General features: G+C 47.1%; 1 protein-coding gene across 1 annotated transcript in view; it reads right to left on the bottom strand.

Annotated features, from left to right (window-relative positions):
* Positions 1-739: 739 nt before the first annotated feature.
* The window catches only part of TMEFF2 (transmembrane protein with EGF like and two follistatin like domains 2), a 111498-nt gene continuing 97731 nt past the window's right edge, over positions 740-14506 (bottom strand). Inside the window, exons 8-11 of the mRNA XM_082763060.1 lie at positions 7267-7390; positions 6026-6184; positions 1368-1454; positions 740-963 (exon numbers count right to left, since the gene is read on the bottom strand). Coding sequence (XP_082619186.1) covers positions 867-963; positions 1368-1454; positions 6026-6184; positions 7267-7390 — 467 coding nt within the window. The 3' untranslated portion in view covers positions 740-866. The remainder of the gene's footprint in view (positions 964-1367; positions 1455-6025; positions 6185-7266; positions 7391-14506) is intronic.

The raw sequence follows: 14506 nt of genomic DNA, 5'->3' as shown, positions 1-14506 counted from the left end.
TGGAGGTGACGGTGAAAAATACTCCTCATGATTGTCATGAGCAGTTTGTGCCCAGGCAAATTCTCTTTGAGAAGGAGAAGCACAACGAGTAACGCTACAAGTTGCTTTGTTTTTTAGTTCGATTACGTTGCTCAGTGTGATCAGTGCTCCAGCAGGCAATCAGTGGCGTGGATGCGATCCAGCATGAGTGAAGAGCCCACTCTCTGCCCTTCAGTGTCACTCTGTCATCTTCAGAATTCATAGCACAAACTCGAGTAATATTAGCTTCCCAAAAGAAAGTGGTTTGGAGAGTTTCAGCTACCATGGAAATAACTTTGCATCTTGTCCATCATGTGGATGTGACAAAACGCATGCCCTTATTTTCCCGAGGTATAGCCAACATTTGAGTTCATTACATTTAATGGAGTAGGGTCACCCATAAAGTTATTCATAAGGTATTTTCTGAGTGGTTTTCACCTTCTCTTTGAAAAAAATAAATTATATCAGCATGTTCATGAGGTACAAATGGTGCTGGCATTTCAGCTGTTATTATGTTATTAACTTTTTTAACCTAATAATTTTCAATCAACAGTAGGAAGCAATTTTCACTCACTCCAGTGACCAGAGTTGGAGATGCTGCAGTGCATTCTCGCAGGGTTCACCTTGGCGGACACCTAATTCCCTCCCAAACTGAGACATTACCCCCGGCACTCCCATAAGCAGTTACCAAGAATTTCCATTTCCCCTTCAGTTAGGACTTAATTTAGAAGGCAAGGATTTCTCTAAGCTATGGGAGAGTAAAGATGGATGGTATGGGAGAAGGCAGCTGATGAAATGTAGTTGAGTCCGGATCTGAAATATTTTATCCCTCCTCAATGTAGGTTAAATTATTCTTCACCTTTCCCACATCCATAATTGTCGCTGATCTTGGACCAACTCAAAACCCTACTACTGAGTTCAGTAGACTCAAAATTGCCACTAGAACTGGAAAAAGAAAGAAAAGAAGATTTGTTAGTGTCCACGTACAATAGCCCAAGACTATACACAGCTATGAGATACAGCAAATTTAAGAAAGCCAATTTTTTTTTCTCATCACTGAGTATTTATTATATATAACAAATACATGAAAAAGAAAAAACTATATTGTGTGATATAAATAGTTTATTTACATTACAGAAAAACATCAAGACAATGTATACTATTTCAAATATATCCATACATAATCAAATATAGCTGTAGTACATGTTCTCATTGGTGTAGATTACCACAAATGCAAGGCAACATGTGTAGATCTTGTCTTAATCTTTTGTCTATAATACTGTATTTTGTAGTCCAAGCTCTCTGCAGTTAGTTTTGCCATTGTGGAAACATGCGCTCTTTAAATTAACCTTGTCGATGCTCTCGTCGTGTTGTCTGAACTGTAGTGCCCTGTGTTTTGCTTCTGTCTGTGGATTCTGTTGCTCCTGGGACATTTCCTGGAAAAGAGAGCCGTAAGAGCACGCCGTTCGCAACAAGGCATCTCTGCACAGTGGATATGGGTGCTAAAAGAGGGACCTGCTGGCACGCCTCGGGTGTCCTCCTCGAGGCGACGGGATGTCGAGGGGACTGTGCCTCACCCCGTGTTGCCGGGGGACAAAACCACCAAGCCATAGACAAAAGCCTGGTAAGGGGAAACTTTTTAAGATTCCTGCTCCTCGCTACAGCCCCTCCTGTGCCGTGGTGCTCAGCTGTAGTTGGGCAATGATTTAAAACAATGAGATTATTTTCAGCAAGGTGCTGTTGGACAATGTAGGAGGGTCTCACGCTCACCTGCCCGGCACCACAGGCCCAGAAAGTATTTACAAAGCGGATGCAGCAGTGGATGCTCCTGCTGAATGCCCTTTTGAAGAGCTGAGCATCTACAGTCACTGTCAGCTTCCAGGGAAAAGCTCCATGCTCGGGACATGAGTGAGCAGCACCTTTCCCCGCGGATGCTACACTCCTCACCCAGCAGCTGCACTGCACAGACAGCGCCTTATTTTCCTCTGGATGGCTGCAAAAGCAAAGCTCTTTTGCATTGGGACCAAACCTCATGGTGCTCCTCGGCAAGGCCATGTTTCAACCTTGCACCCAGAGCAGCGCTGGCTCCGGGGAATGCCTCCCTCCACGGAGAGGCACCCTTAGACAGAGAGCGTGGGGATGTCCAGCCCCTGGTGACAGTCGCAGGAGGTGACAAGCGACGGAAAGCCAAAGGGTTACAGCCGAAACTGCCGGGCGAGCAGAACCGCAGCAGGGCGACACCAACACCCTCTGAGATGTTCGCTCTCCTTGTGTTTGTGGGATCAGCAGGAAAATGGTGAGCTACAGAAACCCAGCCAGCAATGGGATCAGTCCCTCACGGGGGTGACCTAGCTGGGATTTTGCACAGGGTGAGGAACAAGCTCCTCCTGTCTCCTGCTGATGCTCAGCAGGAGTTACGCCCTCCTGGAGCGGCAGGGTGGGAAGCCCTGCAGCACCCCAGAGCACGCTGACACGGAGGAGAATCCCTCTGCACTGAGCTCACTTGCTTTTCTGTGCCACGAAGCTGCCTTCAGCAGCACCTTGTGAAGCCCTGCAGGTCACGCCGGGGGTGCCCAGCCCTTCTCAGTGCCATGCGAGCTCACGGCACTTGCCTGCAGCTCCGTGTCGAGTCACCCTCTAGCAGCAAACCGCCGTGAAAGTTTCAGTGACCCTTTCCAATCAAAAAGGCTCGGGCTATTTTTTTCCCCCGTTGAATGGAAATGATGCTATAGCTTCATGACTCCGACTGAAAGGCTAAGTAAGAGCAAGAGCATGAGGACTTATGAAGCATTTCCCATTGCTGAAACGCAATTATATAAGTGTCTAACGAAATATGGGTCAGATTGTCCTGACTTGTCGCACGTCTAAGCCAACGGGACCACCCCCTCGTGAGAAGCCGTATCGCTGTGTGCTATATTTTGCCTCTTTCCTTGCCTGGAAGCAGGGAAGCAGGCTGCTAGCATGACTACGGGGAAAATCAGCCGGCATTCCCACCGCTCGCAGAGGTTATGGCAGAGCCTTCATTATGCAAGCAACGCAGACTTGGGCTGGTTTGTGATTTCACCACGAGCTCGTTGGTCACTGCCTGCTCCCCAAAAGGCTGCCAACCCTCCCTGAGCGAGGCGAGGAGCCGTCGGTAGCAGGCGCTGGGCTGATTCCTTCAGCCCCACACCCCGTGCGTGCTGACAGCCTCCCGGCCCCGATGTCCCCAGGCGGCCTCTCCGGGTGCCCAGGGCTCCCTCCCACGGCCCCATGATGAGGATCTGAACCAGGTCTGCCCCAGCCAAGCAAAGCGGGGCTGGGGGAAAAGCCTTTGGTGGCAGTTTCAGCCGCCAAAAGTGCTTCCCCAAAATCTGACGGTACCTACATGGTCACTCAGTCTGAGGTTAAGAGAGATCGATGCAAACACAGAGATTACTCCAATTAAGGCCATGAGAAAGCATCTCTTACCCCAAATACCCGTGTTTTCCTTGCGTAATACGCGATGGCACCGATCGATGGAAGCAAAGACGTGCTCTGGAAAGGCAGCAGGGCCAGGTTCTGACAGCACATTGCTTAAATGCAATGCTGCTGGACTTACAAGGATGCTGTGTCTGGGTTTCTTAAGAAGGGTGCTGGCATTCAACCAGCCTTTCAGAGGTAATAACCACTTACTAAAAACAGAGTGACAGCTTTTCCTCAGCCGTAACTTTTACCAGAAGACCTCTGTGGGCTCCCTTCCGACCCCGGCAGTCACAGCGGTGTGAACGGGGCACCAGAGCTGGGGCTGCCCACCCGCCCTCCGCCCAGGCTTGCTCCCAAGCGCGAGCTCCTCGCTGCGCGACTCACAGCGGGTGAAACGCGTCGCCCATTCATTTTTAATCAAGTTATTCCTTCACATAAATAAGCTGCTGTGACTAAACGTTAGGGAAGCACTAAAAAATGCAAAGCTGTAAAGAAAACTGCTGAGAACCGTTATGACACCAGCCCGTACCTACGCTGTGCACCATCCTGCTCCGTTTCTGTCGCTGCCTGCCCTTTGCCTTGTCTCTACGCTCAAAGTCCTCTGGCGCAGGGCCCGTGCCGCACTGCTCCATCACTTTCCCCCTGCACCTCTTGCTCTCTGGTCCCCTATTCCTGCACCCCAGAGCCTTCCTTCTGCTGGCACTAGTGATGAGCAGCCAGGGGGCCAAGCTCCTCAAGGAGCAGAGCCCCTGAAGCCCAAATCAGGGCCTTCCCGCACTGGTGGCCGCCACCCGTATGTGCACCATCGTACAGGTAAGATTTTAGTTGGTAAGATTTTACCAAGAGCTAGAAAATTTGCTGTGGTATTCTCATGCAGCTCGAGTGCAGGGCTTGGACACAGTGCACCGAGCTCTTTTGATAAATTAATTAGGTGAAGCTGCACTGAAAAGAGCAGCGAAGGATGTGGCTGTACTGGCCTCTGACTGCGTGCAGTTTCGCTGCCTTCTCCCAGGAAGCTGTGAGGGTGGTTTTAGCATTTTCAAGAGTTCAGGGCAGGGAGTTCAAACCAGGCAGGTTCTCTGAAGCAGATGACTTCAAAAACTCAATTACTTATGCATATGCTGCCACAACGCTCTCCTGTCACATGGATTTCTCTTAAGCCACTTAAGAGTACACTTTTGCAAATGTATCTCAAATCATTATGCCGGGCTGGAGAATGCTCTGCAGTAATTACACGCATTACAGAGAAAAGTCAAAAGATCACAAATTAACTTGGTTACGCAGTCTATGGGAAAAGGTAACGTCTATGTATGAAAACAGGGTGATAGGTAATTTGCATTGCAGTGCCAGATCACACAGCACAGCCCGTCTTCACTCTTCACTCTGAGGCACTTTGATTTACTGCATGAAGGTGCCACAACCACAGTCCCTCAAAAAAATGGCACCGAGCATTTTTTCCATTATCAGTTACTACACCACCTTCTTCCCACACAACCCGTTTGGTTGTTTGAATTACTTCTGCAAATACCCTCACAATATTACCCATTGCCTCTTCCAGCATCTAGCATTGGGTTGATGGCCTCAGCTTAGCCAAAAAGCAGCTTGGTTTCATCAGATGGTTTCGTTTTATGCCTTTAGGCCAGAGAAGGATTTATGAATTTTTATTTTTTTTTTGTCTTTTCCAGGAGGAAATGCTACACTCGTCTTCCAGCCAGGTAGTGCAACAGGTTATTAGAAATATATTAGAAATTTTATTTTCTACAGAGGTGTGATACCTGGCTTTTACTTTCTTGTCTTTTTTTTATAGAAATTTATTTCTAAGAGAGTGCTGTATCAGTGCTGCCAGCTGAGTGAATTTAACCTTGTGATTTCTGAGGGAAGCCTGAAAATGCCTGACGTTCAGAACTCACCCCCGACCCTCCCAGAGGCGATCAAAGTTCAGAGGGAAAGCACACGTGGAGGGACCATGTTTATCCCTCCCTTCTGAGCCACCCTGGGGCTGTTGTTTCCATTCAAATAAACCCTTCCTCCTCATTAAAAAATAATTTAACACGTGGTTTGGTGTGCCACCATCTAGTTTAGACCTTAAACATGTGCAGTACCTTTGAACATGTATACAAGCCTAATGAAATCATTTAATCAATGGGATTGCAAACAGGCTTTAAAGTTTGTATGCTTTGCCTGATTAGGACTAAGGGAATGGGCCCTTGAGGAAACCAGATGGAGATATGATTAGTTTTATTAAGTGTTGATCCAGCTGCCGTGTTTATATCCCCCTTATTTCTATGAACAATATTTGTCCAAGCATCTGAATACAAAATAGGAACCTTCATTTGCTGTAGGCACCATCGCCACCTAAGTTTGATTAAAAAAGGAAGTAAAAATGCAGTCTTAACAATAAAGGAGCTCTGGCTGGTGGGACCAGGCGATATCACCTGTTGCTGGTGAACTGAATGGTATTTGTTATCACAACTGTCACTGCAGAAATCTGTACAATCAGCGCATAAAGCAGGAAAAAAATGTCCTTTTTTTTTTTCTATTGCAAAGTATCAGAGATACTGACCTTGTAATACAGAGGACTACAACACAGATGATAGCAATCTGGATAGTTCCAATCACAGCTGCTATTAAGACATACTGAAATCGTACTGGACCTGGAACCACATATAAAACGCTGTAGTCCTTTTTTTCACAGTGTTGTCCAGTATAGCCGGCATCGCACCTGAAACGAAAAATACTTCTTCCAGTTACACCTGCTGATTTTGAACAACTCTGAAACAAAGTCTATCTAAAACATAAATCAATAACCAGTGGCTTAAGCACGAGCTTATGCATTTTCTTTTTGCAGGGCGGGTCCTCAGCAAGAGCACTGGTGCCACCTTGGATGTGTCATAGGGAAGGCTCCAAGTCCTGTGCCACTGAGGTCTGTGAGTGCAAACCACAGAGGCTGTGCTGGGAGGTGCCCAAAGGACCAGGACTCATGAGCACTGCATGGAAGCACTCGCACATCAGAAAAAGAATCCATTTAGTACCTCGCACAACATATTTTAGATTTCTCCCTTTCTTTGGGGAGGTGGGGGAGGGCTGAAAGCCGTCTCGTTGTGGCTCCTTATGCAGATTACCCCTAAGGAGGTGATAAGCAATCATCCAAGCTCCATATGAAATGTGATTAGATGTTCCTGCAAGTGGATACATCATTTACATTTTGTCTGGCTGCTATAAAAAACCCCGTGGTGATGCTGCAACCATCCACCCCAGCGCCGCCCGCTGCGCTGCTCACCGGTTCCCGTCCCGCAGCCCTGCACCCCCCCTCTGTGATTCTGAGGAACGGGCAGCAGCTTTCCCCTTCAGCTCTGTTTCCACTAAAAAGCCCATGCAGGAAGAAGCAAAAGTTGGTCAACAGCAGCAGCGGCCACAGTGCTTTCACCACTCCTCCTCCTCCTGCCCTGACGTCCTCCAAAGCCACCTCCCAGCCTGGGGGACCTCCTTAACTCCATCTTGCTGCCCCACCACACTGGGGGCACCCCTCTCCTTCAGGGTGGCTTCCTGTGCACTTTGTGCTTTTTCAGACATATTTAAAGACACCTGGAGGTTACCGAGTGTTTTTACAATCAACTAACACATAACTCAATACCGCTTTGCCACATAGAGCAGGGACTTTGCTGAATAATTAAATCCTAATCCATTTTGCAGCAAAAAGGGCCGAGGCTACCATCATTTTCCATAGTTTATCTAGAGTAAGTATTTTTGTAAGTTGGTATTTCTGTATGTGTGGCTTTCCCTCCTCAGCAGGACAAGGGTTACCTGCAGGACGGCTCCAGCATGTTAGTGGAGTGCTCACACTTGCCGTGCATGCAGAAGCCGTTGTAATGCTCTGGACAGGGGATGTAGATCCCTCGTGCACTTTCTTCCAGTTTATTTGCATTCTCTGTGAACAGAGGTGAAGGCAACGTTAACCTGACAGCACAGGGCAAGGTGAAGAACACAACGCATGAAAGAGAGGAAAATCAAAAGGAGGAGACGCGGAAGATGTTGTTTATGTGAAACAAGACAAGGTTTGGCATCTTGAAACAGGTGCTCAGGCAGGAGAAAAATAAACTGATGCAGACGCAAAGCTTTGCAGGGCTTTCTGTCATTCTTCTGCATAGCTAATTCCTGTTGAGTTACAGCAAATGAGATGCCGGAAAAACAAAATTTGACTATTCCCATACTGATTACAGAGCTGCACATGAAAGATGCTCAATCATTTCTATTACCCTCTACAGATTGCCCCCTCACCCCCAGGCAAGGCTTGTTTTGGCTTGAAGTATAATCTAGGATGCACTCCTCTTCTATTTGGGAGAAGTCATAATCACAATATTTCACAGTTACCAGAAACAAATTTTTCCATGTAACCAGTGCTTATCGTATCTCAAACAATAACAATCCTTTTCCTGTGATAGCGTCATCTAGATATGATTATTTTTTTTTTTAAAAAAAAGGAGAAAAACTTTGTGATGTCTAAGGAAATGCCACTTGCACACTAGTGAGCTGAGGCACTTGCACCCTCCCAACGAAGTCCCTGGGTGCTAAGGCCCAGCTGCAGTCCGTGCCGTGCTCCTCAGCCACTTGGCCGGCCACAGGCATGCCACAGCATCCTCCCATCTGTGGGAAGCGCGTGCGGCAGCTCCAAGACTCAAGATCCTTTCCTGTTGCTGCTGTCCAAGGAGAGTTTTAAGAGCCTCTGACAACTTGCACTAATAAAGTAGGTGATGTTGTCCTTACGTTAAGACAGACAAGGACAAACTCCCAGAAAACAGGAATGACAGGGCACCCTCTACATCCCTTTAGAGAGCACAAACTGCTTGTTCATCTCCAAGACTTTCAGGACATTTCAGGATCAAGCACAACATTCTCCTCTTTGGGAGAGATGAAAGAATAGGGTTGAAGGGATAGGAGGAAGCAATGCCAGACTTTATTTCACAGCCCTAGCTGTTTTCTCTCAACCTCCAGAACAAATCTGCAGCAAACACAAAAGCACAGCCCACGAAGTCAGAAACCGAACCAAGAGTGCTGCATTTCCACCTTTTTTATTTAACAGAAGGGACTTGGTTCCTATGCTTCCATGAGACACGCCAGCCTGTGGGTCCCCAGGGAGGCACAAGCAGACACCGAGCTAGTAGCACTGGTCTCCAGGAGAACCCCCAAAAATGCTGATGTCCCAGGACTTGTTGGGCTCCATCCACATGCAGTGCCCCGTGCTGGACCTCTGCTATGGTCCACATTCAAGTATGTCTAAGGAAAGGTTGGACATGGTGCTTAGGTACATGGCTTAGTGGGTGGGATCAGCGGTAGGGTGATGGTTGGACCGGGTATCTTGGAGGTCTTTTCCAACCTTAATGACTCTAGGATTCTGTCCTGGGAAGTGCAGAAAGAAGTAAGGGATCCTTACTAACCTGCATTTTTTCCTATTGCTTCTACTTGTTTCCTTCAAGTCTTCCTCTGGTGGAAGTTTGCTTCCTTTCTGCAGAACAGGAGCGTGCTCTGCGTGTGCCTGTGTGTCGGGCTCCAGTCCTTCCCTCCTAAGGACCGCGACATCTGCGTGATGCCTGTGCATCGGCACCAGCCAGCGTCAGGATCCCTCCCTCAGATTAGCCAGCAGTGTTACTAAAACAGTCAGATACCGTTTGGTTTCAGTTTTATAAAGGCATGCTCCAAGATGGTGAGGGAAATTGTTATTTTCGGGCCAGCCCGATCCGCCAGGACCTGAGAGGGGGGTGCAGATGCTCTCCACCGTGTGTAGGCCGGGAAAGAGAGGAGCGATTTTCCCTCTTCCCACAGTCGTGTGGGTAGAAACCGTGTCTTCCTTAAAAGGGTCTCTAGCACACTTTTAAGCAAATCTAGGATCCCACAGAACTTGTAATTACACCTACAGTGTAATGTTAGGATGGAAAAAAATGCTTTGCTGAATTAAAATGAAATGGCCTTAGGCCTTCCTAGCGCTTGAACAAGAGAAACATTTCACAACATATCACCTGGCTAGGAACAAGCCACAAAATTCAGACATGGGTTGTCTGTAGACTCTTGCTTTGACTGCTGACTCTTCTAGAGCAGTTAGAAACTGAACATAAAGGCAGAGAGGGTGGAAAAGCTTATTTTTTAGTTCAATCTGCCACTCAAGTCATTCGGAAGGAGACCACAATAAAGGTACCGTTTAGTTCAGACTAAGAAGTGCCCCTTCTCTTTGGGCACATTTTGAATTCCCCCCAAATCTTTCCCCAACCTCAAAACAGGTTATTTTTCTCGTTGCACGAAACATCTTCTTAGACTCAAAACTGAGATCCAGACCCTGAGACGGGCTTTAGCAGTTCCCTCACACTGAACTGCCGGCTCTCATTTCTGAGGGCGCCGGGCCCTGTTCAGTGACACAGCCATCGAGGAGGCAGCAGCTGTCATCAACACATCCCAGGGCCTACATGGGTGGTACCAACTGTGGGACAAGAACTGTAAATCATTTCTAAAAAGGGAGGCTATGAAGGAAAACATGCTTCAAATATGAATGATGAAAGAACTCGACAAAGTTCAAGAAATGAAAACTAGGCATTAAGTCAAATAAATTACAATTCACCCCCCCCTTATTATAATTTTGGATTAGTTATACATTCAGTGCTGGAGGCAATGCTCGTTGATCAGATCACAGCACCACCGAACTAAGGAGCCCCTCCACCACACCAGCCTCATGCCCACAAAGAGCAGAGCCTAACTGTGACGCTGCCCACTTTCTGCCACGCACTCACCGAGCAATGCTACGGACCAAAGGCACAGCTACCCAGGCTGCAGGAATGCTAAATTCAGTAGCAACTCCTCAAGCATCAGGCTTGCGGCACTGTGATTGGCAACTATGTGCACCAGAAGGACGAATTCGTGTGTTTTTCTGATGGCCAGAATTTGAGACAGAAAGGTGTAAAGCCTAAAGATAAAATTGGACTGACTCGGCCCATCTTTCTTGTCTCCGGACAAATGTAATTCCTGCCACAATCCTCAAAATGCTTCTCCTCTTGATTTTAGAAAGAAGAACACCCTCACCCTCCAGATAACAGTATTCAGGAACTTTTTTCTTGGAGCATTTTCCTGACAGAAAATGCCAGTGTGATGAAACCAACATCTTTGCATTTCTGCAACATTTTTTTGCGTCTTTAGCCTAACATGACATTTCATATTGTGCGCATCTTTTGTTACTGTCAGAACATGACATGATAGCCTATCATATGAGATATACTAGTCAAAACAGATTATTTTTAAATGCATTGAGGCCAGATGCTACTTTGTGTAGACTGAAGCAGCTTATCATCTTGAGTACGAGAAGAGTCTCCTAGTTGAACATTGCTCTCCAACCTTTTTTTGTGGATGGCAGGGACATGCTGAGACGATGACCTATTTTGCTGGGGTAGGAAATTGGGTCCTGGAAATTATCCGGTGTGACTGATCTTCATTCTCCTGATGGATTATCTTCTGAGAAGTTATACAAATTATTTAAAGCTATCTTGTCTAAATTCCTTAACATATGGGGCTGTTTCTCTCCTCTCCTTAAAAAAATAAAAAGAAAAAAAAAAGGAAGAATTGTTTCAAATATGCTTTGTATTATTTTAATGTCTGGTTTAACTATATGCCTTCCTTTCAAGGTTTTTGGAAACTGAATGTGCACCGTGAGGATTCTCAAGTAAGTCTCTCAGTGAAGGCTGAAAACCAAACCATGAAGCAGGCTGTCCAGCTGTGGGAGCTGACTTTGCAAGTGATGAAAACAAGGCAGCCAAACTACTCAAAAAGGCAGACGTGTGGAGCTTCTGTTACACAACTGAATGTTTGGAGCAGCTCCACTGACAAAGGAATAAATCCATTAGTGCCCTTGATGAGGATTACATGAAGTACTGCCTGAAGTGCACAGCAAATTCCTCCCAGGCGTAAGTCCCTGCAATCCACTTTGGAGAAAGTAGATAAAAATCTAGGCAAAAATAGGATTCTTATGTCCAACAATTGACTGCCAGGCACTTAACAATCAATTGTGCAGGGCTATTAATTCTGTTGTTCTTCACGTTTGAGTCAGGGAGACTTTCCATATGGCTTCAGGCAAGCAAAGTGGAGGGCCACAGCCTGTAAACTCTCACATTAGCATTTACAAGGCTGTGGAGCTTATGGAAATAATAACTGATAACTATGATACAATATTGGCTCAAGTACAGCGTTAACACTTTGTGTACAGTCATCACGGGACCAAGAGAGGTCCTGCAAATGCAAATATACACATATATTTTACCAAATAAAGGAGGAGATGGTAACTGATGTGCAGTGAAAAGTATTTTGACGCCTATCTCATTGGAGACAGTGGTTAAGGAGAATTGACTTAATAATTTAAATCTTTTAATACTGCTGAGGTCAGTCACATCGGCAGCCAAAAGCTCTCACTGAGGCGCTGACTCCTTATACATCACATTTTCAGAGGATTTATAAAGGGGGAAGGGATTCTTGGGTTAAATATACATCCTTAACCTTCTCAACCCCTTTTGGAAGTCTGCTCCCCCCTTCTACATCCTTGGCAGCTCTCCCAAAAGGATGCTGCCTAGAGCGTAGCACTGGAAACTTATTTAACAAAGCTCTTCTGATCTGTGTGAGAGACAATTCTTATCTGAAATCAAAATAAAGGTCCAGAGAGCGCTGCCCTGTGGCACATCAGCAGAGGATGCCCTGAGGTTTGTTGGAGTGACTGGCTGCGGGTGGGAGCCCGTATCCCGCGGCTGAGCCGAGGGACAGGTCACGCTGCTCATCTGCAGGCCTCGCAGAGTAAGCATCTGCTGCTCTTTTTGGGGAAAAGGGACTCGGCAACATTTGCAGTATCTGCTGCAATTCAAAGGTGCCGCTGTGAGATCAGGAGGAATGAAGTGAGAACGGTGTCACGTCGGAAAGCGCAGAGCTGCTTTAGCAGGCTTTCTGCTACTTTCCCCTCTGCTATCATCCACCAGGAACTGAGGCCCCACAGCAACTTCAAGCAGTAAGGAGGAAGCCCTTCAACAGGCTTCCTCCATACCTGCTATGAAGACGTGTACTGAGAAATCCTGGTTCTGCCGTCCACCAGCACAGCCCTGCCTTGCAGTCGCAGCTGCTCCAACCTGACCTATTAATTATCCTGATCCAGTCTGTTCCTGTCGTCGAAAACCTTGTGAGCACCTTGTTGCTCACCATCGTGCGAACAGAGCGTCTCCTTACATGGAAGGAAAGATAAGGAAAGATGCTTGGGTAGGCGTTGGACTGGAAATTTCGGAGGAAGTGCTCGCTGCCACTTGAGAGGGGATTCACCAGCCCACTCTCCCTGCGAGCTGGTGGAGGTGAGACACCAAATGGCAGCGGAAAATGTCTGGCACCAGTATGCTGTAGCCCTAGGCTAAATGCATCCTGCAGCCACCCAAGTACACATTTCAAGCTAATCTTTCCGCATAAAGCACACAAAAAAATACCATCCCCGTATTAGCTACTTCACCAAGAGGAAAAAAAAGAAATGGAACCTTATGAATTAAATTACATTCACTCCTTTTCTCAGGCAGAAAATAGGTTTGCTCAACACAGTAATTTATTAATTTTAAATGTCCCCATGCAAATGAGTTTCCTGGAATAAGCTAGCATCCACTTTCCTTTTTAAAAATAATCTAGTGCTTTTTACATTTGAGATGATGGTAAGATGTCCTGATACACATGGAAAAAAATACTGTGCTCTGTCTTTTGCAGCAGTGTATCACAATTATTCGACCTGCTGCCAATTAGTAATAGAAACTAATGAATTGAGACACTAATAATCACAGATGTTCAAATGGACAACAAAATACTTGAAGCCTGTGGGCAGATATCTATGTATATGTTAAAGCTATCTCGGGACTTTAGAAATTCATGAGTACTTTCACTGACGCCAGTGAATGTTTCCTTCCTTTTTTTTTTTTTTTTAACCTTCTTTTGTGTTTTTCTCTGGCCACAGCCCATCCATATTCACTGGCTGGGCACAGATGCCTCATCCTAGAGACTGCACAGACCCCCAGCACTTCAGGCTCTACCCACACGAGCAGCTGCTGTGCCGCGAGGTGCAGCGCAACCCCACACCAGCACGGCTGCACAAGCCCATGCCAACCTCCACCGCTCCCCCCTCTGGACAAGAACACCCTGCAGCATCAACCAGGCTGAAGGGGAAAAGAAAAAATGCCCTGTGGGCTAAGGCGCTTCTTCAAACCTCATGTCTCAGCGGTCAGGTGCTCATGCCAGACACACGTCCTCTCTGGAGCCACTGCTTCATTCAGGGATGCAATGACCAGGGTTTGTCCTCTACCTCCCCACCACCACGTTTCATCCACTTACCCCTGTGGCTGCCCTGGGTAGAAGCAGACTTGCAAAAATGCATCCACGCTCGGTTTGAGGCCGTCAAGAGATGACAACCTGAATGCCTCCTCCAGCAGCTCCCCAGAGCAGTGCATCACTGCGTGTTTGGGGCCGGGCTCAGCCTGGCTTTGGGGGACTGCTTTCCACCACTGAACTGAGAAGGTCTTCGGCTCCCCATAAGGTCTGTGTGGGAGCTGTCCTCAAGGAATCTCCCCATGCTTTTGGGGACAAACCGGACTTTTTAAGATCGCCGCCGTAAGGGCACATCTCAGGGCCTGCCATCATTTCCGCGGATGTAATTTAACGATGCGAGGCCTTATTGGGGATGTATCAAAGCCCCGGGCAGAGGGGACCTGACAGTCTGCGCTTTCTTCTTTTGTTCCAGGATTGAATAAATCTGCGTTAACACCGTTCCTAGAATAGATTAAATCCTCCTTTGTGCTAACTCAGCTAATCTTTGGTTTCGGCATGATGTCCCCGTCACTCAGGTCCCCCCACAGGAGCCGCTTCCTCCCCGTTTGGGAAGCAGCCAGGCAGCCAGGTCTTGTAAAGAACTAAAGCAGCACTTTTTGTGCTTCCTGCCCCTCTGCCTCAGTGCACCTCCAGAAAAGGGATTCTCTGCACTGTGCATGCAACAGGGGCAGTACCC

The sequence above is a fragment of the Aythya marila genome (genome assembly GCF_965140915.1).
Source record: "Aythya marila genome assembly, chromosome: 6".
Taxonomy (NCBI): Eukaryota; Metazoa; Chordata; class Aves; order Anseriformes; family Anatidae; genus Aythya; species Aythya marila.
The sequence above is the reverse complement of the archived record's forward strand: the minus strand, read 5'-3'. Positions and strand labels throughout refer to the sequence as shown.